General features: G+C 48.5%; 12 protein-coding genes across 12 annotated transcripts; 7 read left to right on the forward strand and 5 right to left on the reverse strand.

The window, feature by feature from the left end:
• Positions 1 to 157: 157 nt before the first annotated feature.
• Positions 158 to 1,069, forward strand: FIESC28_09140 (uncharacterized protein; the record flags this gene model as incomplete). Its single annotated transcript, XM_031163277.1, has 1 exon — positions 158 to 1,069. The coding sequence occupies one exon, from the start codon at positions 158 to 160 to the stop codon at positions 1,067 to 1,069; it is 912 nt and encodes a 303-aa protein (XP_031012700.1).
• Positions 1,070 to 1,394: 325 nt separating this feature from the next.
• FIESC28_09141 (uncharacterized protein) lies at positions 1,395 to 2,528 on the forward strand (the record flags this gene model as incomplete). Its single annotated transcript, XM_031163278.1, has 3 exons — positions 1,395 to 1,468; positions 1,521 to 1,647; positions 1,695 to 2,528. The coding sequence occupies 3 exons, from the start codon at positions 1,395 to 1,397 to the stop codon at positions 2,526 to 2,528; spliced, it is 1,035 nt and encodes a 344-aa protein (XP_031012701.1).
• Positions 2,529 to 2,759: 231 nt separating this feature from the next.
• On the reverse strand, positions 2,760 to 4,329 carry FIESC28_09142 (uncharacterized protein; the record flags this gene model as incomplete). The annotated part of the gene is made up of 2 exons (XM_031163279.1): positions 2,760 to 3,621; positions 3,794 to 4,329. The coding sequence occupies 2 exons, from the start codon at positions 4,327 to 4,329 to the stop codon at positions 2,760 to 2,762; spliced, it is 1,398 nt and encodes a 465-aa protein (XP_031012702.1).
• An 867-nt stretch (positions 4,330 to 5,196) lies between these two features.
• FIESC28_09143 (uncharacterized protein) lies at positions 5,197 to 7,919 on the forward strand (the record flags this gene model as incomplete). The annotated part of the gene is made up of 5 exons (XM_031163280.1): positions 5,197 to 5,508; positions 5,556 to 6,917; positions 6,967 to 7,473; positions 7,521 to 7,663; positions 7,715 to 7,919. The coding sequence occupies 5 exons, from the start codon at positions 5,197 to 5,199 to the stop codon at positions 7,917 to 7,919; spliced, it is 2,529 nt and encodes an 842-aa protein (XP_031012703.1).
• Positions 7,920 to 8,878: 959 nt separating this feature from the next.
• Positions 8,879 to 9,334, forward strand: FIESC28_09144 (uncharacterized protein; the record flags this gene model as incomplete). The annotated part of the gene is made up of 1 exon (XM_031163281.1): positions 8,879 to 9,334. The coding sequence occupies one exon, from the start codon at positions 8,879 to 8,881 to the stop codon at positions 9,332 to 9,334; it is 456 nt and encodes a 151-aa protein (XP_031012704.1).
• A 1,526-nt stretch (positions 9,335 to 10,860) lies between these two features.
• FIESC28_09145 (uncharacterized protein) lies at positions 10,861 to 12,207 on the reverse strand (the record flags this gene model as incomplete). Its single annotated transcript, XM_031163282.1, has 3 exons — positions 10,861 to 11,428; positions 11,501 to 12,075; positions 12,130 to 12,207. 3 exons carry the CDS (start codon positions 12,205 to 12,207, stop codon positions 10,861 to 10,863), a joined length of 1,221 nt encoding a protein of 406 aa, XP_031012705.1.
• Positions 12,208 to 13,159: 952 nt separating this feature from the next.
• Positions 13,160 to 14,307, forward strand: FIESC28_09146 (uncharacterized protein; the record flags this gene model as incomplete). Its single annotated transcript, XM_031163283.1, has 2 exons — positions 13,160 to 13,552; positions 13,612 to 14,307. 2 exons carry the CDS (start codon positions 13,160 to 13,162, stop codon positions 14,305 to 14,307), a joined length of 1,089 nt encoding a protein of 362 aa, XP_031012706.1.
• A 690-nt stretch (positions 14,308 to 14,997) lies between these two features.
• FIESC28_09147 (uncharacterized protein) lies at positions 14,998 to 15,903 on the reverse strand (the record flags this gene model as incomplete). The annotated part of the gene is made up of 1 exon (XM_031163284.1): positions 14,998 to 15,903. One exon carries the CDS (start codon positions 15,901 to 15,903, stop codon positions 14,998 to 15,000), a length of 906 nt encoding a protein of 301 aa, XP_031012707.1.
• A 286-nt stretch (positions 15,904 to 16,189) lies between these two features.
• Positions 16,190 to 17,990, reverse strand: FIESC28_09148 (uncharacterized protein; the record flags this gene model as incomplete). The annotated part of the gene is made up of 2 exons (XM_031163285.1): positions 16,190 to 16,781; positions 16,837 to 17,990. The coding sequence occupies 2 exons, from the start codon at positions 17,988 to 17,990 to the stop codon at positions 16,190 to 16,192; spliced, it is 1,746 nt and encodes a 581-aa protein (XP_031012708.1).
• Positions 17,991 to 19,702: 1,712 nt separating this feature from the next.
• Positions 19,703 to 20,751, forward strand: FIESC28_09149 (uncharacterized protein; the record flags this gene model as incomplete). The annotated part of the gene is made up of 2 exons (XM_031163286.1): positions 19,703 to 19,848; positions 19,902 to 20,751. The coding sequence occupies 2 exons, from the start codon at positions 19,703 to 19,705 to the stop codon at positions 20,749 to 20,751; spliced, it is 996 nt and encodes a 331-aa protein (XP_031012709.1).
• A 703-nt stretch (positions 20,752 to 21,454) lies between these two features.
• FIESC28_09150 (uncharacterized protein) lies at positions 21,455 to 22,297 on the forward strand (the record flags this gene model as incomplete). The annotated part of the gene is made up of 5 exons (XM_031163287.1): positions 21,455 to 21,525; positions 21,603 to 21,756; positions 21,808 to 21,918; positions 21,968 to 22,159; positions 22,214 to 22,297. 5 exons carry the CDS (start codon positions 21,455 to 21,457, stop codon positions 22,295 to 22,297), a joined length of 612 nt encoding a protein of 203 aa, XP_031012710.1.
• A 162-nt stretch (positions 22,298 to 22,459) lies between these two features.
• FIESC28_09151 (uncharacterized protein) lies at positions 22,460 to 23,657 on the reverse strand (the record flags this gene model as incomplete). The annotated part of the gene is made up of 4 exons (XM_031163288.1): positions 22,460 to 22,719; positions 22,768 to 23,299; positions 23,348 to 23,510; positions 23,560 to 23,657. The coding sequence occupies 4 exons, from the start codon at positions 23,655 to 23,657 to the stop codon at positions 22,460 to 22,462; spliced, it is 1,053 nt and encodes a 350-aa protein (XP_031012711.1).
• Positions 23,658 to 26,754: the final 3,097 nt, after the last annotated feature.

A 26,754-nucleotide genomic window follows, 5' to 3' on the forward strand; every position in this document is an offset into this window, starting at 1 on the left:
TTCGGCGGGTGACTCAGGCCGATAAGCGAGTGGACACAATCGACGACACCCGATCTTCACAAAGCTGACAACACGAGTTCATAAAGACATCAGCTTCCGGTCATGACAAGATTATTAGTTTTACAAACTCGACTTTTGACAGCTGATTACTGCAAAAATGGCCGCCCACACTCTCTGGCAATATGCTCGCCTCAAACTAATCGTCACCCTCGTCCGTCTCCTCAACCACCTGGGCACACGTCCTCACTTTAAACCCTCCCCAACATGCAACCGCAAACTCAGCCGTATTCCATCGCGCAATCTAAACCAGTTCATCGATGCATGGTTGTATTACCCTCCCAATCATAACCCGTCTGAAAAGTATGGCGTTGTGATCAACTGGCATGGAGGCGGCTGCATGCTTCCTAACCTGGGCATGGACCATGACTTTTGCGAAAGAATAGCCACAGGGAGCAACGTTCTTGTTCTGGATGTCGATTATCGCAAAGCGCCAGAGTATCCATATCCTGCTGCTCTTGAAGATGCTGAGGATACGCTGAGATGGGTTAAGAGCCAGGGGCATCAATTCGATCTTGATCATGTTGCCTTGTCAGGATTCAGTTCAGGCGGAAACCTGGCGCTAGTCGCTTCTTCAGAACTCCGACGCGACTTCAAGATCAATATCCGGGCAGTGTACGCCTTCTATCCCGGTGTAGACTTCACCATCCCACCGGAACAAAAGATCGTCGCTGAACCGATCCGTCCGTTGCCATTCTGGTTTCAGAATCTCATCACAGAAGCATATCTCCCTAAGATTGAAGATCGCAAGTCGCCCAAAGCTTCACCGATGTATGCTGATCCGACATCCTTCCCTGAAAAGGTCGTGTTGTTTGTTTGCTCGGGGGATGTCTTGTCGCCAGAGGCCGAAGCTTTCGGGAAGATGCTGCAAAGCGCGGGGCGGGATGCGGAAGTCGTCAAAGTTGAAGGGGCGCATGGGTTTGACAAAGCATCTAGCCGTCAGCTCTTCCAGCCTGATGCGAGGGATTTTGCTTACGGCAAGGTGGTTGATAGCTTGAAAGATGTTCTGTAGAGTAACAATTCATCTCGCGTACTATTCAGGCTATTCAGAACGTCAACAGCAACAATAATCCCATTCATTTCACATATTTCTACACACACTAATCTAGTCCGATCCACACTGAATAATGAATTTCTCCTGCCTAAATTCCGGTAATATTTAGCAGTAAGTCATTTGCAGTGCAGTGCTGTGTCACTGGCAAGGAAGTGCCCATTTGCAAAATAAACAGGCAGCTGCACCCGCCTGCTCCTTCCCCCACAACAACCTCTGCAATCTGCATCATCAACTCTTCAACTCCTCCCTTTCACAACATCAGCGCCGTGATTCCCAAACAACCATGGCTGCACCTTCCGCAACGGACGACGACTCTCTCGTCCCGTTTGACAGCGAGCGTCGCTCGTCGATGTCAAAGTACGTACATCTTCTGGCTCAATCATGCAGGAGCGGACCTGACCATCGATAGCCTGCTCGAGGAGGGAAAATACTCCGATGTTACCATCACCTGCGGGAATGATACTTACGCTGTCCACAAAGCTATCATTTGCCCTCGATCCCCCTTCTTCGCCACCTGCTGCGATGGCGAATTCAAGGTACGTACTTCTCAAGCTATCACTAGACGCTCGCTCACGGTCTGAAGGAAAAGTCTGGCGTGATCAATCTCCCCGATGATGATCCCCTTGCTGTTAAGATGATGATCCGATTCCTCTACACAGGAACCTATCCAAATGGATATGCACCGAAGAAAGCGACGGCCCAAACTTCTGCCACTCCTTCTGCACCTTCAACTCCGGCTGCATCTCAATACTTAGGCTTCGGAGTTGAGTCCGGAACTTTTGCCAATCCTTCTGCAACTTCAGGCCAAGATTTAACAGGATTTGGAGCTCCGCGCTGGGATTCCGTCACGCCTGCTGCACGTCCAACTCGAGTTGCATCTACATCTTCAGCTCAGACCCAGGATTTCAGTCCCGGTAACCGACGTGGATATAACAATTCGCGCAGCCGACGCGCAGATCGCCGTTCCGGTAACCAGCGCGAGAATCACACACCCACCTCTGCTTCTTCACGGGTTCGCGCAATGGAAGCTTCAGCTCCAGCTACTCCTCCATCTACCCGGGCATCTACTTCTGCCCCCGGCCAAGATTCTAGACAGCGAGTGCCAACCTTCGTCCTCCACGCCAACGTCTACGCTCTCGGAGAAAAGTATGAGATCCATGATCTCAAAGCGCTCGCTCTCCAAAAGTTCGCACTCGACGCTACAATGTTCTACAACACCGACTCATTTCGCCAAGGTGTAAGGGTAGCCTACAGCTCTACGATTGAGGAGGATCGTGGGATGCGAGACGTTATTGTTGACACGGTGCTAGACCGCCGCTTTATACTTCGACAGAGTTCGTTTCAGTGCCTCGCCAAGGAAACCGGCTTGGGATTTGATCTTCTCATGAAGTTCGCTCAGCATGAATGCAACAATTGAAGCACGAGGCAGGTAGTTTGAGGAAGTTTTGTACTTGGTGGATCTTAGCCAGCATATGGGTTTATTCATGTATCTAAGCTGCCGTCAGGGCTTATGGATTTCTACATGTCTGATAGCTGGTTGTACTATTTGTGAAAGGGAGCATCCGCAGCTTCGAGGAGGTACTCATATTCAGACATCAGGCGGAATGAAGAGACTCAACAGGCGTTTCACATCTCAGGCCTTCGTACGCTATTTGTAGAGCACCTCTTTCCAACCAGTCTCCTCCTTTGCAAACTCGCTCCCAAACATGATATCGTCTCCCTTCCCCAGACAATACTCCTCTTTGACCCAAAAGTCTACCAGCCTGGGTCTCCAATGCTTCTTCCCCCACCACTGCACGCCCGAGACCTTTCCGATTATTTGTTCATACTCGTTTGGGCCTACTTTATGAATAACTTCTCTGAAGCCTAACTGCTCCACGGGTAACGAGAGCTCACGGGCTTGTGCTATCGATATGTAGTTACCTGACATCTTGGGACAGACTCTCGCATGCTCTATGCGGGCCACACCGTTTCGGCCAGTTCTGTTTTCTAGCCATCCATTGATCAAATAGATCATTTCTTCCTTCACATCCGCGGGCGTGAACAGATAGATCATTTCGTCATCTGGATCTGGCGAAGGGGAAGGCGGAGAGGGCGGTGAAGGTCTTTCTGGCGTATGTGTTGTACGGCTTGACAAGGAGCGAGAGCTACGGGAAGTCTCTTGAGATATTTCGGACAATCTTGCTTTTGGTACCCGCAGACGACTCGGGTGAGGACTTTCTGTTGGCTTGCGGGATCGAGGAGGCGATCGAGGTGTTCGGGTGACACCGGCATATGCGCTCATTGTTGACTGAGTTGGCCGGTTTCTGTCCCGTCTTCTCCTCCGTTCGTCCCTATCGTCAGGTACCTTTCCTGTGCAACGCATGCTTTCAGACAGACTGATGAGTAGTTTTCCACAATCTACGAACTCAGTATTGAGATCTTTCCGGTGGCTCTTTTTCGATTGTTCACTGCGAAGAGCCTTATCAAGAGTTCTCTCCGTGTGTTGTAGCTGCATCCGTAGTGTAGCTCTAGATGAGGTCAGTGGTCAAGTATTTATGGACCAGCCAAAAGCTAATGTTGGGGCTGGGGTAAAAAGAAAGTTCCGTGTCAGCAGATGAGTTACGACATTTTGTTGAAAGTGTAAAAATGTCAAGGAAGCCTTGTCTGATGGGGTCAAGAGGGAAAGGCAGTTCCGCTCACATATGTTCTTCCAGCATACCGGATATCTCGTCATCTGTTCGCTCCAGCATGTATGAAAATACCTCCAGTTCCAGGATGAAGCCTATGATCGAAAGATATATAGCCACTCTGTCCAAACTGATGAAGACAGCTCTCATCTCGTCAATTGTCCAGAAGTACCATCTTAGTCCCTGCACGAACTTGAAACGGCTGCAGGTATCCACTAGACTGTTGTCTGCAACATCTAGCTGCCGCTCGATATCTTTCGTTATGTGACTGATTTTCTGCTCTAAGCTGCTCCCTTCGATATATCTGGCGACTCTTGATGTTGGATGCTTCATTTTCCTGATCTTGTCGCAGTTGTCTTGAAGTCTCCGTTTTGCAAGTTTCATTGTTTCGTCCGCAACCTCCAACTGATTCGCAACGGAAATGATCGCGTTTTCCATTTCGTCGCCATCTTTGGCCACTTTGTATAATGTTTCGATGAGTTTAGCGGTGGGCCCGGCCAGGTTGACGATCGTAATAACACTGGCGACTACGCCAAGGATTTCTGCCATTTTGTCGTCCTGTAAACACAAACTGCAATGAGTTGAAGTCAAACTTTTTCGCAATCGAGATGGGGGGGGCTGCAGCTTATTTGTGCCATGATCATCACCCTCATTCTGTATCATTCTATGCACAACCATTTGGAAATTGGAGTGCGTCTCACAGCCTGCTTCTAAATTGACATGAATGATGCAGGAGAATTCGAGTGTGTGTGCTAGGCTTTCTCTTTCTGGTCGGATCTGAGAGCCTGGCGTCAGGGTGTCAGAAAAATTGGCCACCGAGAGCATGAGAGACGAAATAATCTGGTCATCCTATGGGAGTTCAAACTGGCACCTAGGCTGCTTTATTTTGTCTGCTTTGCTATCACTCAGCGGATGACACGTCGAGCTGCACCTTTATCACAGCATCCATGGGGACCAACAGCATAGCCTGATCTTCCAGCACCCCGCCTCAATATTGGTTGCCTTATTTCTTCCGCTTTCCCAGAATGTCAGAGACGACATGATCATCTGCAAAGCAAGAAGCCCCATAAAATGAGGCTCGTTATCGAACGGGATGTTCTGCTTTAGTTCCGGAAAGGGTATCCATAGCGGGAACCATGCAGCTCATGCCGGTTGAAATGCATCACAGAGGGCAGCAAACCAACGAAGGAAATAAACATGAGACTGGAATTACAACGCAAAAATAATAAACACAATAAAATGTCGTAACGGACCAGGGTGAAGCGAAAGACAAAAGTCATACCATTATTCAAGCTGATAAATCGGATGACTAATTCCACTCGCCTCACGGTTCACCCGGAACATCAAACCCCCGAAAACCTTGACATCATCCTCTTACCGTCAACACCATCCCTTCCATCAAACCCATCACCAAAAATGGCAAAGGAAGAACTCGGGTTGAAAATAGGCTTCTACGCCTACCCGTGCGCCCTCTTCGTCACGCTCCTCGGTGTCCAGTCCGCCCAGTTCTACCTCAGTCGCCATGGCGCGCGTCAGAACGCGTCGCTAGACAACGATGCGAAATCAAAAGCGGAAAGCATCCGACGATTCTACGCGCGGTGTATTTGGGGTTTTCAGCTGATTCTTTGCGGTTTGGTTACTGCGAGTATTGTTCTTGCTACGAGGGAGGTTTTTGCGGATCAGAAAGAGTTGCGTGGGAAGATTCTTTTTTCGTTCAGCGCTTACTTGGTAAGTTCTTTGTTCTTCAAAATATGAGTTTGTGCTGATGAGACTAGGCGTCTTTTGTTGGAGTATTACTTTACTTTTTGGCTGGTCTTCTTCCTGATCCTGAAGGACCTTGGAACCCGAATGGTGCTCATGTTTCAGCATGGTGTGTCGGCGCACTCGCGGAAATCGTCATCGCAGCTGTCTTTTCCGCCGTTGAGCCTCGGCTCCGTGTATCGCCTGGATTCGTCGACACTCTCAACGTTCTTGGTTCAGCAAGAGTGCTTATTCTCGCTCTCATGATCGGCTCTTTCACGGTTAGAGAATACAGGTTGAAATCTCTTGAGCCAAAGTCTTTGCCCGAGGAACGACAAGGTCTGCTTGAGAATGGAAATGGCAACGCTGCGAGCTACGGAAGTGTGCCGCCTACTGCGGCTGAACCGAGACGAACGCAGGTTTCGGGAACGGGTTGGTTGGATTACTTTGCTGGATTCAAGGTTTTGTTTCCTTACCTCTGGCCCAAGGATTCGCCTGTCTACCAAGCCATCGTGGTCATATGCATCGTCCTCCTGATGTGTCAGCGCACCGTCAACGTTCTTGGTCCGATCCAGCTGGGAACTCTTGTCGACAGTTTGGGTGAAGGAATGATTCCCTACAAGGAGATCATTCTCTACGTCGTATACCGCGCTCTTCAAGGCAACCAAGGTGCTCTCGGCGCCGCGCGCTCCGTCCTTTGGATCCCCGTCTCGCAATCTCTCTTCCGACGACTGTCGTCCGCCGCATTCGAACACGTTCTTGGTCTATCCCTTGAATTTCACCTGAACAAGAAGGTCGGCGAGGTCACCAGTGCTCTGAGCCGAGGCGCTTCCATCAACACCTTCCTCGAGAGTTTCTGCTTCCAGGTTTTCCCCATGGTTTTCGACATTTTCGTCGCTGGTGTCATCTTCTTCGTCAAGTATGATGCCTTCTACACCATCATTGTGTTCTTCATCATGTGGTCATACATCTTCCTCACCATCTACGTCGCCAAGTACCGTGGTAAGCAGAGGAGAGACATGACCGTCAAGACAAGAGAGATGGAAGCTGTCAAGACAGATGCTATCGTGGCGTATGAAACGGTCCAGCACAACTGCGCTGTTCAGCGCGAGACTTCGCGGTTTAGAGAACACGTTACTGTTTTCCAGCGTGCCGAGCGCCTTGTGCAATGGTCTCTTGCCGTTCTCAACCTCACCCAGAGCTCCATCTTCACTTTTGGCACGGCTCTTCTCGTCTCTGTTTCAGCTTACAAGATCTCAATCGGCGAGCAGACTGTCGGCGAGTTTGTCAGTTTGATCAACTACTTCGTTCAGCTTCAAGGGCCTTTGAACTTCTTTGGTACATACTACACCATGCTGCAGAACAATCTCATCGAAGCCGAGCGACTCCTCGATATTGTAAGTTACATAACCCCGATATCATTAAGCAGTTACTGACTTGTCCCAGTTCAAGGAAACAGCCGGTGTAGTCGAGAAGCCTGACGCTAAGAACCTACCTTCCCCCAAGGGCGAGGTCTCCTTCAACAACGTCAAATTCGCCTACCAGACCAAGAAGGGCGGTCCCGTTCTCGATGGCATAAACTTCACCGTCGCACCCGGCACAAAGACTGCCATCGTCGGCGAGTCTGGCAGCGGAAAGTCTACGTCTCTCAAGCTCCTCTTCCGCTTCTATGACGTGACAGACGGCTCCATCACCATCGACGGGCACGACCTTCGCGATCTCAAGTTGGACAGTCTGCGTAGGAACATTGGTGTGGTGCCTCAAGATACGGTGTTGTTCAACGCGGATATCATGTACAATCTGTTGTATGCACGACCTGATGCAACAGAGGAGGATGTATTTGAGGCGTGCAAGGCGGCGAATATTCATGAGAGGATCTTGAACTTCCCAGACGGGTATGAGACCAAGGTTGGAGAGCGCGGATTGAAGTTGTCAGGTGGCGAACGACAGAGAGTAAGTTCTGAAGTGCTTATTAATTAGGAGTCGACTAATGTTTCCAGATTGCTATTGCTCGTGCTATTCTCAAGGACGCGCGCATCCTTCTTCTCGATGAAGCTACCGCTTCTCTTGATTCTCACACCGAGCGTCAAATCCAGGATGCTCTAGAACGCGTAACAGCCGGACGCACAACTATCACCATCGCGTAAGTCACAGTCCACTACTTCAACAAATGCACTTAAACTAACCATCTCAGTCATCGCTTGTCGACAATTACAACATCCGACCAGATCATCGTTCTTCACAAGGGCGAGATCGTCGAGCGCGGTACGCACAGTGAGCTCTTGGCTCGTGGGGGACGATACCATGCTATGTGGGAGAAGCAGACGACAATTGAGAAGAAAGAGAAGGAGAAGAAGGAGATGGAAGGAGAGACATCTGAGACTGGATCTCAACAATAAACGGATGAGATGTAATAAAATTGGGTGTAGGATTATAGCGTTGTATTATAGATGCCGCGCATTGCTTGGAGTTGCTGCCAAAAATATCACTGTGTTATCGCACAGCTTGGAATAAAGGACCTTGGATAATCAGAGACTTAGCTAAGGGTATCATAAAAGTCAGGGTAGTGTATCCTAGGCTTAGCACATAAGCAAGTCTAAGTTGTTTTGTTAATGGACTTTTGTGTCCTGATTATTTTTCGGACCGCGTGGTTATTGACATTCGCTATAATGATTGATGTCGCCCTAACGGATTGAGGCCATCGCGACCCCAAGGTCTTTACGGCTGCAACAGTGGAGTCGTGCCTGGGAAGACGATTCGGAAGGGTCATCAAGGTGTCGCAATCACAGACCGTGTCATTGACAATAACGGTCGCTGCTACCTGACTGTGATCAAGAACCACCTGCTCTCAGCCTTGTGCTTCTACATCACACAATTCCAGGTCAAGTCTAGCCCAGGCGCAGCAGTGGGGACAGTAGTAAAAGAATCTCAATTGAAGCCGTTCTTTGGACAATCCATGCCATCGTGAGTTCCACCCAACCCATATCCCCCCACCCAAGAAAAAAAAAAGAGAAAAAAAATATTATCGCGAGACCCCTACTTACAATTCTGATAGTGAAGATTCATCGTAGATGCAAACAACTTGGCGTAGAATTGGATTAGAATGAATTGGGTGACGGTGACGACATCGACTGCCTTAGGCATGACATTCCTTAAAATGGCAGCTGCAGAGCTGCTCTTGCTGTTTGTAGAGCTCTGAGCTGCCTATGACGACACTAACAAGCCCTCCCACCATTTGACCCCTCTATTTACAGTACCTTCTTTTTCTCCCATCACCATCTCAACTCTTCTCTTCAACCCAAGCTCAATCTCAATCTTCACAAACAAACCCAATCAATCACTCACACTACCATCCAAAATGTCTGCCATCCCCACCTCCACCTCGGTCATCGAGTCCGCCGTCATCCAGGCCCCCTTCTCCGACGTCTGGCACCTCATCAAGCTCCAGGACTTCTCCAAGTTCTACTCTGCCCTCGAGTCCAGCGAATGGGTCAAGGGATCCTCCCCCGACACCGACATCGTCAAGTGGACCTTCAAGGACGGCACCGTCCTTGAGGTCAAGCAGGAGGAACACTCCAGCATCGACCACTACATCACCTACAGCGTCATCTCCTCTCAGCCCGCCCTGAGCTACACCTCCGTTGTCAGCACCGTCCGCGCCTACCCCATCACCTCCGGCCAAAACGAGGGTCAGACTTTTGTCACCTGGAGTGGAAACTTCTCCAGCGATGCTGATGCTGGTGTTATCGCTGATGCCAAGTTCAAGCGCCGTGAGGCTCTTGCTGACCTTGCCAAGGCTGTTTCCAAGAAGTAAATGTTTGGAATGATGGAGAAAAAAATATGATATGGGTTGAAGTGAAACCCCGGGATTTGGGAGAAAATGGAACGGAATGAATCATTACGCGATGCGATGCGATGGATGATGATGGATGGGCAAAACACTGTTATCACATGTACATGTAACTTATCGCCCAATGTCCGATGAATTCACAGTCAACATCCGATTGCGCATTTGTTTTAATTGAACTTGGTGATTGAGGTGTCGTCAGTTCGTTCCGTCTACTGTACTGCTTGGTGGGATAGTGCCTGTCTCACTTGACCTGCGTACCTACTGCTTGGTGCCAACACAGCGCAATGCCACTGAAGACACGACTTGACAGAACCCCAGCGTTTACCGCCAGCGTGCAAGCTTCAATATAGCCACAAGCGACTAGACATCAATTACACAGGCTCATATTCCGTTCTACGGGTCCAAGACGCACAAAAAGAAGTTTGCGCTGGATTTTCAGGGTCTCTCAAAGGATCCAGTGTTTAGTGGGGAGCTTCAGGGTAGATGCGTTGATCAGGAACCCGAGATTCCCAATGTTGACAATTGACGATCAATTGAGCGCGCATAATAGATCTGCAATTACGATGGGAGATTTAAATGTCAACTGCCGAACCATTGGATCTGGTACTCCTGGTGGCTTTGAAGCGCTGTCGCGATACGTTATCACGTTTCATGGCTTGATCGTTCCAGTCCTACTATGTTGTTGACATGCGCCCGTTGAACGCTTACAATTTCGCCTAAACAATTGCGATTGACGAGCGCTTGTGATGTTACGCAGCATACGTACCTGTAAGAACTCAGAAAGAGACCCTTGTCCATGATCACGCCGTCACAAACACAGTCAGCATGGATTTGTGAAGCTCCTTGGCTATCGTGACTGAACCTTGGCAGGGCGCGTAGATAAGAACTGGAATGCGACCCAAGACATCGCCAATAAAGTTCAACCATCAAGGGAAGCTTATTTCTCAACGCTCAATGCTTAACTCCTTTTTAGAACTTCTAACAATATCAATGGTCGAATACTCAGCCCTGGTAGGGGTTGTTTGATGCTGACCCGACAGTCCGTTATCATTGAAACGCGTATACCGGGCGCCCTGCCGCGTGTCAGCCCCAGCACAGTCAGCACCTCGCTCCCACTTCGCTCCCCTAGAATAGACCTCGCTTATTTCTGTCCATCAACAATCGAATCGGGCTTCTGCGAACTCCGTTCCTCGAAACTCGGATCATAACCTCCCGCCGGGTCCGATGTTTGCGATCCATATTTAATTCCATGGTCAAGGGGATGCTCCACCCCAATTTTACTACACTCCGCTGTCGTGTGCTGGCGGGTTGTGGGATCACGGATCAATGCGTGATGTGGAGAATCGGGAGAGTCATGAAAATGGATTGGCATTATTCTAGATTAACATTATTTTTTGTGTGTGGATTTGATTCATTATACACTATGTCGTTAAGTAATGTAGCTAAAGAAAGCAAAAACATGCCGTATTATTTATGTTGACGTCGACGGTTTACTTGCCTCCTCTGTTGCCGGTGGTTGGGAAGGGCTTCTCCAACTTGACGCACCACAGGAAGAGGTCCTCCAAAGGCAGAAGTCCAAGAAGCATGCGGTTGCACAACCAAGCGACCAAGACAACACCCGTAGCAGCCATAGCATCAAGCCAGTAGTGGTTGGCTGTAGCAACAATAATCGTAAGGACAAAAGCAGGGTACAAGATACTCAAGGCCACGAAGAACACCTGCCACATCTTGCTGAGACGCTTCTCGCGGGGCGCAAGACGACGGCGGAACAGACCAGAGTGGTACAGAAGAACGGTGCCGATACAGAACGAGTAGCCAAAGTGGAGCGAGGGGAAAGCCGCAAGCTGGTTGAAGAACTTGTTTGTAGCGTAAATGGACTCGGCGTCCTCGCGACGGACGGTGTCGAAGAAACCATACTCTTCGGGTAGCAGACGAGGTGGCATGCATGGGTATGTGGTGAAGACGACGAAGCTAAACAGGTTGGTGAGGGTCATCATGCGACGGGCTTCCGCAAATTGGGCATGTGTCGGGGCGGCGTAGTAGTACCATGCAAGGAAGCTATTCAGAATTGAGGTTAGGCGGTGTTTCGATTGCTAGGGGAGACGTCATTGCGTTGCAAAAATAACATACCTGACAGTAACGGGGATATGGATAAGGGAGTACGCGCGGTTGAGAATGGTGAGCATCGTTTGGTGATCATTCCTGAAGAACGCCTGAACATCGATCTCGCGCAGAGGAAACAGGAAGCTGAAAGGCCCCTCGTGCTCAAACCACAACACCGCCTTTCCATGGTTCTCAGCCGTCTGCCATATACCGTCCGTTGCAGCAATAAGCTCGCTGGCATTCTTGACACCGACGTAGAAGCCCAGGTTGACCGCCCAGTAGAACATCTCGACAAGGAAGGGGAACTTTTGTATGAAGCGCGAGTGCCAGTACTTTGCGTAGCGAGACGAGTTGGGCGTGCGGATGGGGGCGCCACAGCAGCTGCGTTGCTTAGGAGGGTGGACTTCTGTCAGCGAGGATGTCGGTGATGCGGCGGCGGCAGCGAGGTTGAGACGCTCCGTCTCGTCATGGACGTCGTCTTCGTCCCATGGTTCGAGTTTCGACTGGCCTAGCAGGCCCTGGTCTTGCTTGGACGAAGGGATGATGGAGAAGTTGCGCAGGCGGTTGAAGTAGCAGGATGCCAACATGACACCGACGATAAACTACGGAGGTAAGAGTAAGTCGCTGAAGATGAGGTCGACAGGGGATGTACGTACAATTGGTTCGACGACGGCATGGTAGGCAAACTGCGGAGCGCCCAGGTCTTGATCCTTCTGTTCAGTTGTTGAAGCCATGGTGAATTATTGCAGCGGCATGCCCAAAAAAGGAGTTCCAAAAATACTAAATAAATAGGAAGGAGCAAAAAAGAAAAAAGCGTAAGGTTAAGGTTCAAAGTAGGTAAAAATGTTGCGGTAAAGTAAGGTAGGTCAAAGCCAAGGTTTATTCGGAAGACGCGGAGAATAACCCTGGTAGACTTTGGTCCTGGACTTGTTTGGACTTGTACTTTTGTGCAAAGCCCGATCGGTAGTGGGAAAAAGATTTGCTCCGACAACAGCAGATAACAAAACACCAGGACAGGGATGAAAGGGAAGGGAGATCACGATTTACCGGTACATCGCTCTTCGCGTGCCGCTACGAAAAGACGGGGAGACCGCTAATGAAATTGGTAGGGGGCATTGAGCAGGGCGGGATTGGACGAGGCCGCGTCCCGATTATGCTCGCAACTTGTGCACTGTAGTCGGTGCAATGCAGCGCTGTGCACGCATTGCATAGCCCCTGAGCAATGTCAGCTCTGACGTAGGAGATCCATTTCGTCCATTCAACTCGGCGCAAGAACAGCTTAGATTCCACCCCAGCCTAGATTAGTTCAAGGGGCGTTTCATTTACCGGATGACAGAAAAGTCCCTTAGTTTTCAGTGACCGCCTTTATCTGTCACAGGCGGTCAGTGGAGTGATCATCAGCCAATCCGTAGTCTCAGAGCGCCTGAAGATTTTCGCCTTCAGAGATTTTTAGGGAGGGCCCCTTCTGGTTTCTCGACCCTGAACACTCCACTTCCTTCTCGTCCTGTCAGATTGGCGGCCAAGCTTTTTGCTTCCCTTTAAACCTCTCACTCCTTATCCAAACAAAAAAACCAAAACTCCCCGACTTGGCGAGCTCAAACACCATTTGGTGGTCCCTTTTTTTCTCTAGTCTTTGTCATTTTGAGCAACCTTCTTTTATCTTATTTAATAATACAAACGCCCTCAATGTCGTCTTCTCCAATCCTCGGTCCGTCGCGCGACGACTGCAAATCGCCCTACGATGAAGAACGCATGGAATGGGGCCCTTCAGTCCCCAAGAAGTACCTCCGACTGCCAAGGCTTGGTCGCTCCAACGTGATCCTTCTTCTCATCGACGTCTTTATTGTCACTGTCCTCGTCAACGCTTTTTGGCCGCTCATCACTCTGCTCCGACGCAACGAGGAGCTCTTTGGCGCACGCCTCACATTCGAGCTCAACGGTACTTCGACGCCTACGTTGCCCGAGCAGCAGACGATACCGAGAATCTTCCACCAGACGAGCGCGAACGAGACTATCCGTCCGGCATGGGCGGACTTGGTGAAGAGCTGCAAGGCTACATATTCTGACTTTGAGTATATGGTGCGTTCAATAATTGGGATTGGGTACAATTGATGAGGCGGAAAGCTAATTTTTGACAGCACTGGACCGACGAGAAGGCTCGCGACTTTATCGCTGAAGAGTACCCTTGGTTTATCGACACCTGGGACAACTTCCCGTTCAACATTCAGCGCGCCGATGCTATTCGTTACTTTGTTCTTCACCACTACGGCGGTATCTACCTCGACATGGACACAATGTGCAACGCGACCATTCCTCTCGAGCAGATTGAAGCCAACGGCGCCACTCACCACGCCGTTTTTAAATCTACAACTCCTACCGGCGTGTCCAACGACATGATGATTACCTCTCCCCGCCACCCAGCTTTCACGAAGGCTCTCTCGCGCATCCAACTCTACAACGACATCACCAAACCCTGGAGGCACATCGTCCCCCACGTCGCAGTCATGGTCTCCGCCGGTCCGCTCTTCCTGACCATGGCGCTGAAGAACTACCTTCTCGAACAGCCCTCTCTGCCCGAAAATACAGTTCAGGTCATCAACGCGACGTCGCTGGAGCCATACCTTACAGATTTCGAAGGTGCGTCATGGCACCACGGTGATACCAAGGCACTGATGTGGGTTGGTGATCGACCCTGGGTTTGGTACATGCTCGGTGCGATTGGACTTGGCGCGGGGCTGTACGTGGTCAACATGCTTATGATGAAGTGCTGGACGAGATTCTTTGAGAAGGCTCCTTTGAGCGATGAGGCTAAGGAGGGTATCAAGCTTACGTAGGGGGATTTAATTGCGGTAATTATATACGATTAATATGGTAATGCCAGCGTATCTTTATTCTACATATATTTGACCTATTATCTGTTCAACTGTTGTTATCTCTGTCCACGATTGTCGCAGTGTGGTCTGCATTAATTACCGCTCATCTGGTGTTTCGCCCGCGACACGTCAGTCCCCAAACCCAATCTCTGTGTAGACCAACCACCATCACCTCATGACTGTGTCAGCTTCGCTTTCGCAACGCCTCGCTTAGCTCTGTTCTAGACAGTCTAGATAAACTGCGCCGCGATAATGACGTCGAAGTACTTTAGGAGGGAGCCTGACCCCGCATGTGATGGATGGGCTTGGCTGGATCTAGACTTGGGTGGAATCGTGACATGTAGCTTGCACGTCATTGGTGTTGAACTTGCTGGGATAAATATGGATTGACAGCTTGGCTTTGAGAGCATTAATGGGCTCATTGTGGCAGGCATTTCCTGATTCTGGGCATTGCTGTGACTTATTCTTGGCTTGTTGCAAAAATACCCACTGTAAAGATAGGGTAAGCAAGTTGTGACCAGCTCTTCTTCCATCAGAACACAACACCTAGTGACACTCGTATTTACGAAATTTGCGACGAGACTCGAGAAATTTGTTATGGGTATTAATGAATGGAGATTGAAACAAGACCGTTGAAACTATATACAGGATTCAAACAATATTGTCAGAGCTGCGTACTGGTTCCATCTGCAGGTAAACACTTCCCTCACTATGCCACGATCTTCTTTCACTATCCCTTGATTCTCTTCCATTCCTTATCGAAGCTCCCTTGCTCTCTGGCCTTATTGCTACTAGTTGTATCTCATCCTCATCACGTTGCGCTTCTTCATTCTCATCATTGGGCTTCTCAGCTAGTCTGTAGTTCTCCCACTTTTTCCTGGCCTCGTCAAAGAACTTCACCATGTCGTTCTTCAGATTAACTGCGTGCTCTCCAGCTCCCTCGCAAAACTTCCGTATAACATCCAGGTTCGTGACGCATATGATCAGTAACGCAGTTATTGAGAAAGCTGCAACAGCTGTGATGATCATGTTTCCCAATGTTGAGCCTGAAGGCGCGCCACTCATGCTGAACACACCCGTAGCAAAGCCCAGAGGTAGGAAGATGACTGTGACGTATGTGAAGCGCCGGATATCAGCGTTGCGATTTGCCTCGAGCTGTTTGTCCATCTTCTCAAGTTTTCTTTCAAGCTCCTGTAGCATTCTGCTGACCCTCTCTATGAGGAGTCTGAGGCTTGAATGGGTCCGTCGAAGATCTTGAATCGTGTGATCGTTCTGGTTGATTAGCTTGATGATAATGCTACGGTACTTCATCTCGTCGTTGAAAGTCCAGCGTGGTCTCTCGGCCTGGCGCTCGCGCTCTCTTTTCAGCCATAAGTCTATCTGCGCAAAGTTCTCGACCATGTCTTGCTCGACAGTTTGTAGTCTCTGTTGGTGCTCCCTCAGATTCATTTGACAGGTATTAATTTCGCATCGGATAGCATCATAATTCTTGACGTTGGAGTCGGAGGCGTTCGGGAAGATGTTGTCTTCCTTGGCAATAGATTTGGAGTCCTCCATGATTTCGACGGTACAACGGTACATATAATCCACCATCATCTGGAACAGTAGAAGCTCAAGGACCCTGCGCTGTCTCCAGTGATGTTTGTTAGTATCTAGTTGGAACCTGTCTGCCTCTCTTTGGTTGTAAAGTGTCTTTCGGAGTGTAGTCTCAATATCTTTTGTGGCCTTGTCGAGACTCTCGCTTCCAACCCACTGAGGAATAGCGAACAAATAATAACAAGTCCAGTATCGATCCCAGAAGTCACCGTCAACTCTCGAGCTCATGACCACTTGCTGAAGCCTTTTACAGCCTACAGCCCTGATAACCGATACGAGTTTCTCTGGCCCTCTCTTTTTCCTTCTCATGTGGAATAGTAACAAAGAGCTCCGACTTGAGGCCCAGTAGTTCAACACACTTGGCAGCTCGCCAAATAAGAACGTGGTCAGTAAAAAAGAAGTTGTGAGTTTGTTCCTCCATGTCACGAGGGAATGCATAGCAGCCAAGCTTGTTCTTCTCATCAAGCTTCTTAACCCAAGTCCTGACAGCATACTTGGCTGTCCTGGGGACTTCCCATTCCCTGTCGTATTCCTTGTAGTCTCCAGCTTTAATAAACTGAAACGGGGCATCAACAAGGGATTCGGATGAGAGATATATGTTGTCTTTCCACCCTTCGATCTCTTCGCCATTGACCCAAGAATGGGGGCAAGATGGGTTGTTGGCAAAATTCCGGTATTGCTCCCCAAAGACCCATCTCAAGTGGCCTTTAAGAACCTTCCGAATGCGTTTGATGAGTGAACACGGATTACAATTTAATGCTTCGGGATAGTCATGTTCACCGTGTCCAAGAGATGAGACGAAATGCTTGAGCGACATGAGGAGAAATTGGAAGCAGTGGCTAAAATATGTTAGTGAGTGTCCGATCAAGTGACCCAATACTAATGGAAACTCACAAACTTGCCGCCGTAATGATACGGTGGTCGTCAATATCGCCACACGTCAATGCAACAGCGAATTCTTCATCATCTTCTGCATCGAGGTAGATAGGGATGCTGCAGACGGATAAGATGTACTCCAAGTTGCGCCTCAAGGCGAGGTTGAGATCAGGATTCGTTGGAGTAAACATCCGTTTTCTTGTATTCATCTTGGGGAATTTGGGCGCAGCAGTAAACTTTAGAGGTTCGGGAGGGGACTCGAGCTCTCCTGCTTCCAAGCTCAGGATGTAAATCAAAGTTACCCTGGTAGGTCGGGACACAGAGTTGTCATCCATTATTCTGTAGTAGGTTTTCGCATCGTATTCTTCCGAATCATCACTACGTGCATCACCGTCTCCATCACCTTCCTCATCAATCCCTTCCGCTGCGTCACCCTCTTCTCTCATTCCCTGTTCAGCCATGGCTGAGTCTTCTTCGCTTGCCGCATCTTGATGCTTGGTAAACTTTTCAAAGGTGAGAGCTGTGTTGCCACTGAAAGCATGGACAAAAAGAGCCGCATGTTTGTTGTTGTCTTGACCCAATTTGTGCGATCGTTTGATACATCTCCCTTCATCTAAGAGGTGAGTTTGGTACCCGCTATCGTCTTCATCAGCCTCATTGAATTGATTACTGTCGTCAATAAAGTCCAGTTGACGAAGTAGTAAATCGGACATCAAAGTCATTGGTGGCCGGCCATTGCTGAAGTCAAACGTTTGATAGACAGCACCACGCGAGATAGAGTACTGTATTTTACAGCGTCCACCCTCTCCCTTGATGTGAAAGACCGGCCAGCGATCATTAGTGAAGTCCACCCAAGCGTTCTCTGCGGCGGAGAGCCAGCTCTCCTGGTCAGGGTAGAATCCAATATTGTGGTCCGGATCATTTGCGGAGGAAACAAATTCGGTGATCCGGTTGATAGTCATGTACGGCTCATCAATATCGCAATGGTCCACGCAGTATCCGAATTTCTCGCCTGGAAAATGTCGGCTGATTCGTAGGAGACGACCTGAAGGACTTGCGGTGGCAGTGAGGCCGTCATCTCCAAACGAATAGGTGCTTGTTCTCCTTGAGTCTTCCATGGTATTTGAGTCTTCCATGATATTTGAGTCGTCCATCGTATTTGAGTCTTCCATCGTACTTGATGAATAAAGTGTGTAGACTTTGGTGATGTGTTATCTTGCTTGTAGGTAGGCCTTGAAGGCAATGCCACTTAAAGAACTTGATATAAGGTTCACTCAGAAGAAAAAGAGATAGAAGAAAGCGCTTGAATGTTGTAAACTTGAAATGATGAATTGGAATTTATGGCCAGGATTTTGAGAAATATAAGGAAAGGACATTGGGGGCCAAAGTCATGATCTGACCGGTTATTCTCATCTTACAAGAGAAACGAGTAGCTGGTGGTGGGAGAAAGTGCAAATATTGGCGCCAAGCCAACCTATTAAAGTACGTAGATTGCCGCTCCGGAGTCATGTTGTTTTGACTTATCCCATTCGACGATTGATGACAAGGTAGCTGAGCTACTCAGCTAAAGATACTCTAGAAAGTACATAAGCGCTACCGATCCTTATACCACCAACATCAGCTGGAAGCACTCACGTAAAAGTAACAGTTTGAAGTCAGAAGTTCATCTACTTAGCAGGCCTCAAAAAGTCAGGCTGGCGTATAATGAGACAATTCGTGCAGTGTCATCCATTGTGCAACCACAATAACATTCTTCATTTGGAAGATGTGCCTAGGGTCTGTCATCATGGATGGTTGCATGGTAGTTTCAGCCCCCCAAAAGTGACAGCAAGGCAGAAAGAATAAAGCAGCCTGACTGCACTCCCACGCTCGTGTAAGATGACCAGCTTATATCGTCTCTCATGTTCACCTCTCCTGGCAATCCGCCACCAGGCTCTTAAAGCGAGCCAGAAAAAATAAAGAAATTATCTTGTATTTTTTTTTTACTAATATTAAAGGAAGAACATTTAATTAGTAGCTAGATAGTTAGACAATTTGTATTCGAATATATTCTTTAGTAATAGAAGGCCAGGTTATGCTGTAAGTTTCCATGCAGCGATAAAGGTTCAGCTCGATGTATAAGATGATGGCGATGGAGTGGCAACTGAGATCATTTCTGTTGCAAATCAATTGTAAGAGGTTAGTCGTTTCATCTGAAAATGCCGGAAAGATATTGGGTCTGATCCGCCGTGGTTGAGATCGTTATTGGCTTCGGCGTTGATAGTCGGCATGTTAAAAGCAAAAAGAACCATCATCTTGAGGCCACCTGAGATTTATATCTCAATGCAAAGGGTAGACAGTGAGCTCACAGCACCCTGTAGGGATGGTCATCGCACGTGACAGCTGTCTAATCTTATCTGATCGATCCATGCCAATCAGAATGATACCGTAGAACGAACATTGTTAACAAGATTGTTCTATCGATTTGGTTTAGCCGAGCCGTTGACACATGCTGGTAAATTCCAGATATCCTCGGCTATCATGTCTTTTCTGGAGGCAAATACATCTCAGCGGAACGTGCACGCGATAAGAAAAAGTCTTAACATGAGGCTCCGCTATTCCGGTGTCATATGCCAGATATGCTCAAGACTCGGATCCACATGAAGCCATATCGGAGCGGCGACTGTGGATCTAAAAGGGTTACCGAGGTTCTGGTTAAATTACTTTGTCATGTAAAACGTACTTGTCGTCTGATTTTGGTCTCTATTTCAACTTCATTTTACATCTTGAAGCCCGTGGGGACTGCGTCACGAAGCAGACTACACTCTTTTAATCTCCATCACGCGCGTCGTCATTACTCTTTCTCTTGCAGCGTTGTTGAAATTTCTTATCATTATTGACAAAGATGGGTATCATCAACCAACCGCAGTCAAAAGGCCAAGAGTCAAACCCGGGTGACTTTGCTGCCGTTCAGAAATCAATCATTGAACTTCTTAACCAGCCCGACTATGACGATGGAAGTGCCGGCCCCGTTCTCGTGCGTCTAGCTTGGTAAGTCTACACAGCACTCAACGTATGCTACTCGAATACTAATCTGTTCCCAGGCACTCATCAGGCACATACGACAAAGTGACTGACACAGGCGGTTCCAACGGCGCCGGCATGCGATACGAAGCTGAAGGTGGAGATCCCGCCAATGCCGGCCTGCAGAATGCTCGTGTTTTTCTTGAGCCTGTCAAACGTCTTCATCCGTGGATAACATACTCTGACCTCTGGACACTCGCTGGCGTGACGGCGATCCATGCCATGGGTGGGCCTGAAATTGACTGGCTGCCGGGACGAACCGACTTTGTCGACGACAGTAAGCTTCCACCTCGAGGTCGTCTCCCTGATGCGGCGCAAGGAGCAGAACATATTCGCCACGTTTTCTATCGCATGGGATTCAACGATCGTGAGATCGTAGCTCTTAGCGGTGCGCATAATCTTGGCCGTTGCCACACTGCAAACTCTGGCTTTGAGGGCAAATGGGTCAACAACCCTACCCGATTCTCCAACCAGTACTTCCGTCTCCTACTATCAGAAACCTGGACAGAAAAGACAGTCCCCGAGTCCGGCGTACTCCAATTCTCCTCCGTTGATGAAGATACAGAGGAAGAGTTGATGATGCTCCCCACTGATATCGCCCTCACGACGGATCCCGAGTTCTCCAAGTACGTGGACATTTACTCAAAAGACAAGGATGTGTTTTTCGAAGATTTTAAGAAGGCTTTTGCGAAGTTGTTGGAGCTTGGCATAGCGAGAGATTCGGAGGGAAATGTTATCAACACTGATAACCAGAAGGGAGGTTATAGGAGTGCACCAAAGAAGAGTGATTCGGCACCTACTGCCTCAGGTCAATCAGACGTGGCCAAGACAGGCGGATGTCCCGTGATGCACCACCGAGCAAAGCTATGAGGATCAGAATACAATTATTTGCACTGGGTAGTTTAGAACTTTAGAAACTTGTTTATTAGATATAGTATAGAGGTTAGATATAATTTAGACACAGTACACTTTTATAGAAAGCAAAATCTTTAGGTGAAACCAAAGAGTGCTGCAAATGAAAGTAATGAGTGTATCGTTGAAGACCATTTGTTAGGCTCTGTTCCTTCATGATATAAATCCTGTCGGCAGTTGATGAGCGCTACAATTTCCTCATACCACCATTGTCAGCTGGAAGCACCCCCAGCAAAGGTGTTGGGTTAAAGTGGCAGTATTATTCATTTGGCAGGCCTCAGGTTATGCAGTCTGTCATACTGGGAGAATTGGTGCCGTCTCGTCCATTGCGTGACTGGAACAATGACTGGATAATACGTGTCCGTCAAATTGACTGCCGCGGAGAACCATGGGCAGGTTGGTTCTATCTTGACAATCATTGCTGGATAGAGTAAACTTAATTGCCCCGTCGGATGCAATACGTAATTTGCCGTGCCGCAGATGCGAAAAATATGGAATCATTTCTCACGTAATGCATGCTGACATATCGGCCAGTGTCGTTTTAAGGGCGTTGTGGAATTGACTTGGGTATAAGTTAACGCGGATAGATTGGCAGTTGAAAAAACTTTAAACACATCGAAAAATATCTCATTACCCCAAAATAACACTATATCGTGTCATAATGTCTTCTGGTTCGCAAGTCGTTTACCACTACCTCGCGATTGGCAAGCTCGGCCGTGGTGAGGTTGTCAAGTAAGTCATCATGGCGGGGAACAGCTCAGTGGGGAAACTGCACATACATAGAGCTCTTGCTAATCTTCCGATACTAGGCTGTTCTTGAAAGATGCTGGCATTCCCTTTGAAGAAAAGAGATATGCCTACGACGATACCTGGAAAGAGACCAGCGCAAAGCTCAAGGAGCAGGGCATCACCCGCACCGGACTACTTCCGGCCATTGAATACAAAGGCCTTATTCTAAACCAAGTCAGTCCCTCGTGACCATACATATTGAATAAAACTAACGAAAGTCGGTAGCACATTCCAATCCTCCGATTCCTCTCTCGTGAGCTCGGCAAATACGATGGCCAGACAAGCCATGACAAGTATCTCGTCGATGCCGTATCAGATCTCTACATCGAATGGAGAGTAAGTCGATCCATCTCAACTTTCTAAATCAGATACTGACGAAAATTAGGCTGGCTGGGTATCCAACCTGAACAACCCATCAGAGGAGTACAAGAACAAGACAGTGCCCACTTTCCATGAACGTCTCGAGCAGTACTACTCTGATCGCGAGGGCCCTTATCTTCTTGGCAATGAAGTTAGCTATGCGGACTTTGCGGTTTATATGTCTATTGATAATGATACTAGGACAAAGTCCATTCCGGTAAGACACTTTCTGTAACTGATGGGTTTTTGACATATGCTGATGATTATACAGTCCAAGATTCCGGACGTTCTTCTCAAGTTGAAGGAAGAGTTTGAGAGACGTCCCAACATTGCCGAGTATATTAAGCAGGAATAGGCTGAGAGTGGCTGTCAGTCTGAGTAGATACATCAGAATTGAAATATGCATCATTGAAGAATCACTTGTATTCTCGAAATTCTATCCCGAGCAAAAGTATATTCTATGAAAAGAATGATGCGTACAATTATAACTAAGTATTATGTTTGAGCGGTCGTACTCTTAGTAGGTATCTTCATAGTCGTAGCACAGAACTCCCTTCTGGATATGCATGACATCCTTAACCTTAGCCTTCAACTGACGAGTCTCAAAGATGGTAATAGGATGATCCAGGGTGACATTGCCAGCAGCTTGGTTCCCATAATCAAAGTTCACAAGAGGACCAGAGACATCCTTCTCGCGCTTCTTCAGATCGCGAAGTTGCCATGACCACCAAGCGCGGTCAACGTTGGCGTGGTGAACCCAGAAGAGAGGATCGGCAGCTAGAAGAGTTAGTATATCGTAGTATGAGGAGAGTGAGAATGACTTACGACTTTGCCACTTGTCAGTCATGGTACCGTACAAACCGCCAACACCCCAGTGACCACCAGAGTGGAAAGTACTCTCCGTAACAAGATCAAAGAATCCAAAATCAGGCTGACTCATTCCATCCTTGATAGCATCCGGCCCAGACATATCCCTAAAAGACAACGGCGCAAAATCACGACGGATACAGTTAGGATTATACGCCGTACCATTTCCAGGACCAAGGTTAGACTTCAGCCCAGCAAAAGGACCCTTCTTGATACAGCCTCCACCAGAACGATCAGGAACATCCCAGGGAGGGTTAACAGGCAGACCTGGCTCAGGGTTGGAGAAGTTTCCAGGGACCCAGGCTCCATTCCCACCGAATCCATGCTTGTTGTCAAAGATGGGGGAGTCGTAAAAGACTGATGTATCGTTGTCTGGACCTGCGGCGTCAAGAGTCCAGTCCCAGTATGGAACGCCGCCTTTCCAGCCGCACTTTTGGAGCTCTTGCTCGTAGGCGTGCATTAGAAGGCGGTGGTAAGGGTAGAAGACGCCCTGTTTGCGTTAGATATCACTGAAACAAAAGCAAATTGGGGGACTTACGACGAAGTGCACATCGTCTGCACTGATGATGTGTGTTCCTAGAAAGTCATCCCAGCGATTCCTGGCACCGGGGATGTCGGAGGGTGATGATTCGCTGGGCTTCTTCATGAGACACTTTTGGGCCTTGATGTAGAGATCCCTCTCCTTGAGACTAAGCGAGCGCCTAGAAATAGTTAGTACATACTCAGATGGGCTTTATGAATTATTCTTACCATTCTCTTCGGATGAGAGGCTTCTTGCATGCCTTGGACTCAACGAGAGCCACACCAGCGAGCAGGACGGCAGTCCACAAAGTCTTGATGGCGACCATTTTGTCAGACGAACGAAAGTAGCTTGATGCAGGAAGAGTATCAGGGCTGCAGATGACTACTCAAGTGTTTGAGGTGAGGTGATCGACAAAGAGGGAACATGAACTGGACGAGTTCAGCCTCTTCTATACTAAAGTTTCCCCTGCATATGCAAGGTTCCGGCGTCCACGAAAAGGACACCGGAAAGCCGGCTAGCCAAGACAGCCATGACCCATGGTTCCTGCATTGCGGTACTATTGCGAGGGGACATGAATTACTGGCCAGGTATGGTAAATGCGGAATGGAACTGCGACGTTGGACTGCGGCGAAGCAACCGAGACTGAGCCTAGACTTTTCGCCGTTCGATCCCGGGGGTTCGGCCAGCTAGGTACCCTTGCTATGAAGAAGGACCAACAAGCAAAGGAAATAACGTTAATGCGTGTTTGGGCAGTGAGTTATTGTCGGATGATTGGTAAAGGAATTCTGACCAAATGCATGGGAATGGATCCTTCAACGGTTGACATGGGTCTTACTTCCTGATGATCTGATTCCCTGAATTCCGCATCCTTGATTCGTCCATGATCACCTCGCGTATGCAAACTCCAGTCTGTTGGTTCAACGGATAAAATTAAACCGGTCAATTAGTCAATTCCAGTAAATACATCCTACACTGCATGGCTCGGCGAACAAACCCTGTCCATGCTCCCCCTCTCATCCCAAGACCTTGTCGACGCCCCAATGTCTCTTTCCTCAATAGTTCTCTCTTTTAATTCCATCGGGATAGCTTCCACGCTATCCCCAGCCGCAAAAGGGTCTTCGTCTCCACCATACACATTCCCTCGCGTAGTAGACTTATTCGTCACTATCCTTGACTGTCGCTCGCGATACTGATTCCCATATCCTGACCGCGCCGCTGAAGTACCAGATAACGTCCATCCCATTTTATGTAAACCTGCTTGAACAAGTGGTTTGAGGAATGGTGCAGAGGAAGCGATCATGATGAGAATTTGTTCGAGGGCAGTCCACGTTGCGATGGAAATAACCAGTGCCCAGGGGTCTTTTGTCGATCCGCCGAATTCTTTGACTAGGGTGGCTTTGACGATCGAAGCAACGCTTGCAAACATCCCCAGACCCATCAGCGCACCAACCAATATCTTTTCCTTTAGCGGCCGCTTCAATTTCCACAGAAACAGCGTCGGCGCTAAAGAAAGCAGCACATCCGTGGCAATATTAATTCCTGATCCAAGATTCGACATTATGAGAATGCCGGTTTGCGGAAGACAGCTTGCGCCATCGATTGTTTGCAACACAGAAGCGTCCCATGATGCTTCAAGCGGTTGGCATTGTAGAAGGATGAAGAATGTGTTTGCGACGCCGTAGCCTATTAGGATAGACATTATGAAGAAGCAGAAGATGCGCCACCAGAGGACGTTGGGTTGGATGCGGAGCATCATCATTGCGATGCTGACTTTGATGAACATCATGGCAATGCCCCATACCGGAATCGCGAGGAATCCGTATTTTGCTGCCCAGATCCGTTGGTCTTCGGTTATGAGGGTTGGTTGGGTGTGCATTTGAGGTATTAAGAAGCCAAAGTCTACACAAGCTGCGGCCTGGTCAATCGCCAGTCAGTAACCAAGGACGTTCGTGTGGAGCGTGGGACCTACCACTCCAATTGTCATACAATAATCCTCCCAACTTATTCTCCAAGGTCTCACTCTTAACCATATCCTCGCTACAAACATAGCCAAGGCGATCGCAATAAGAGGGGTCGTCACACCGATGTGAACTCTGGCAAGGCTTGCCGATCGTTCGGTGATGGGGAAATAGGGACTCCCATCTTCGGGAGGCGCTGGGGGACCTGACATTAAACTGGCGGGATCAACCCAGATCAGGTTCAAGGTTTAGAATTCACAAAGCAAAAAGGAAGCAACAGAAAACAAACAGAAACAACAGCTCGATCGTGGGGACGCGCATATGCATATTTGTATCTAACTCGAATTACCGGGATCTAAAGTGATGAGACGTTTGTGTTACAGACTTTCCATCATCTCTTTTCTTTTCCTGCACCTCAAACACTTTCTCTTCTCGATGAGGCCTGCTCGTCACCCGAGTGGCTTGCAGGCTGCATTGAAGGATTGGACGAACCCCCCGAGCGGCGCAGTGGAGATGGCTTCCCTTCCAGACGGAATTCTTCACTCAAACCGTCATTGGCAACGACTTGCATTGCGACACAAGTTTGTAATATCTACAGGCCCAATGCAGAACTAAATTGCCCTGCATCCTCCTGGTTCAGTGGCTTGAAGTATCACCGAGGTAATGTATCGTCGCTGCAAGACAAGCAGGGGTTCCCTAGCAATGTCGCAACGCTAGCACGCGAAGGGTCGAGCCGCGAAAGTTTTCTCTAGCGGAAAATCTTCCTGAGACGATCCGGACAACCGGGCGCGGAGCCGTCTCCAAATTTGGAGGGCTTGTTGTCCCTTTTCTCGTGGCGGTATTGTCAAATATGGCCCTACAAGCCTGTGTTCGTGAGCATCGTGCGAAAGCTCGTATTGTTAAATATGGCGACCGAAACTGTATGGTTTATATATATTCCCTTGTCATATAATACACCGATCTTGTTAAGAACCGTTGGTTCCTGCGTCGAGTCCAGATTCTCGGATGCGGGAGGCAAAGCTCCAAGCGAGACAGGATCTGTGGCTCCTGGGATGAGGAAACAAGGCTAAGACACAAGAAGATCCGGCTACTCGGTTAAAGTAGTGGTCAGGCCTGTAATATGTATCGACATGCATGGCGCTCCTACCTCCTTCAAATAAGTTCTTAATAGCGGCGAGTATTATCTATTCTAGTAGGTCGAGACTCTTGATAATACTTGATCAATTCCACGACTAGACTCCTTCCCTTTGCATACTACTCTTTGCTTTTTCTTCCTAACCGAAGTTTGTGTTTCTCCAAACCTGTCGATAATGAGTAATCGCTACAACAGTAAACGGTTCCGCACATCTCCACTTGAAAAACAGGCAGTTCTTGACGTTTCATTACGCCGCAATACTGCATTGCATGTATGAGATTCATGCAAATTTTGCAAGAACTTTTGCTCCGTTGCAACGGTTGGTCAGG

The sequence above is a fragment of the Fusarium coffeatum genome (assembly GCF_003316985.1).
Source record: "Fusarium coffeatum strain FIESC_28 chromosome Unknown BRIP53273_contig_222, whole genome shotgun sequence".
In the NCBI taxonomy this organism is placed as follows: Eukaryota; Fungi; Ascomycota; class Sordariomycetes; order Hypocreales; family Nectriaceae; genus Fusarium; species Fusarium coffeatum.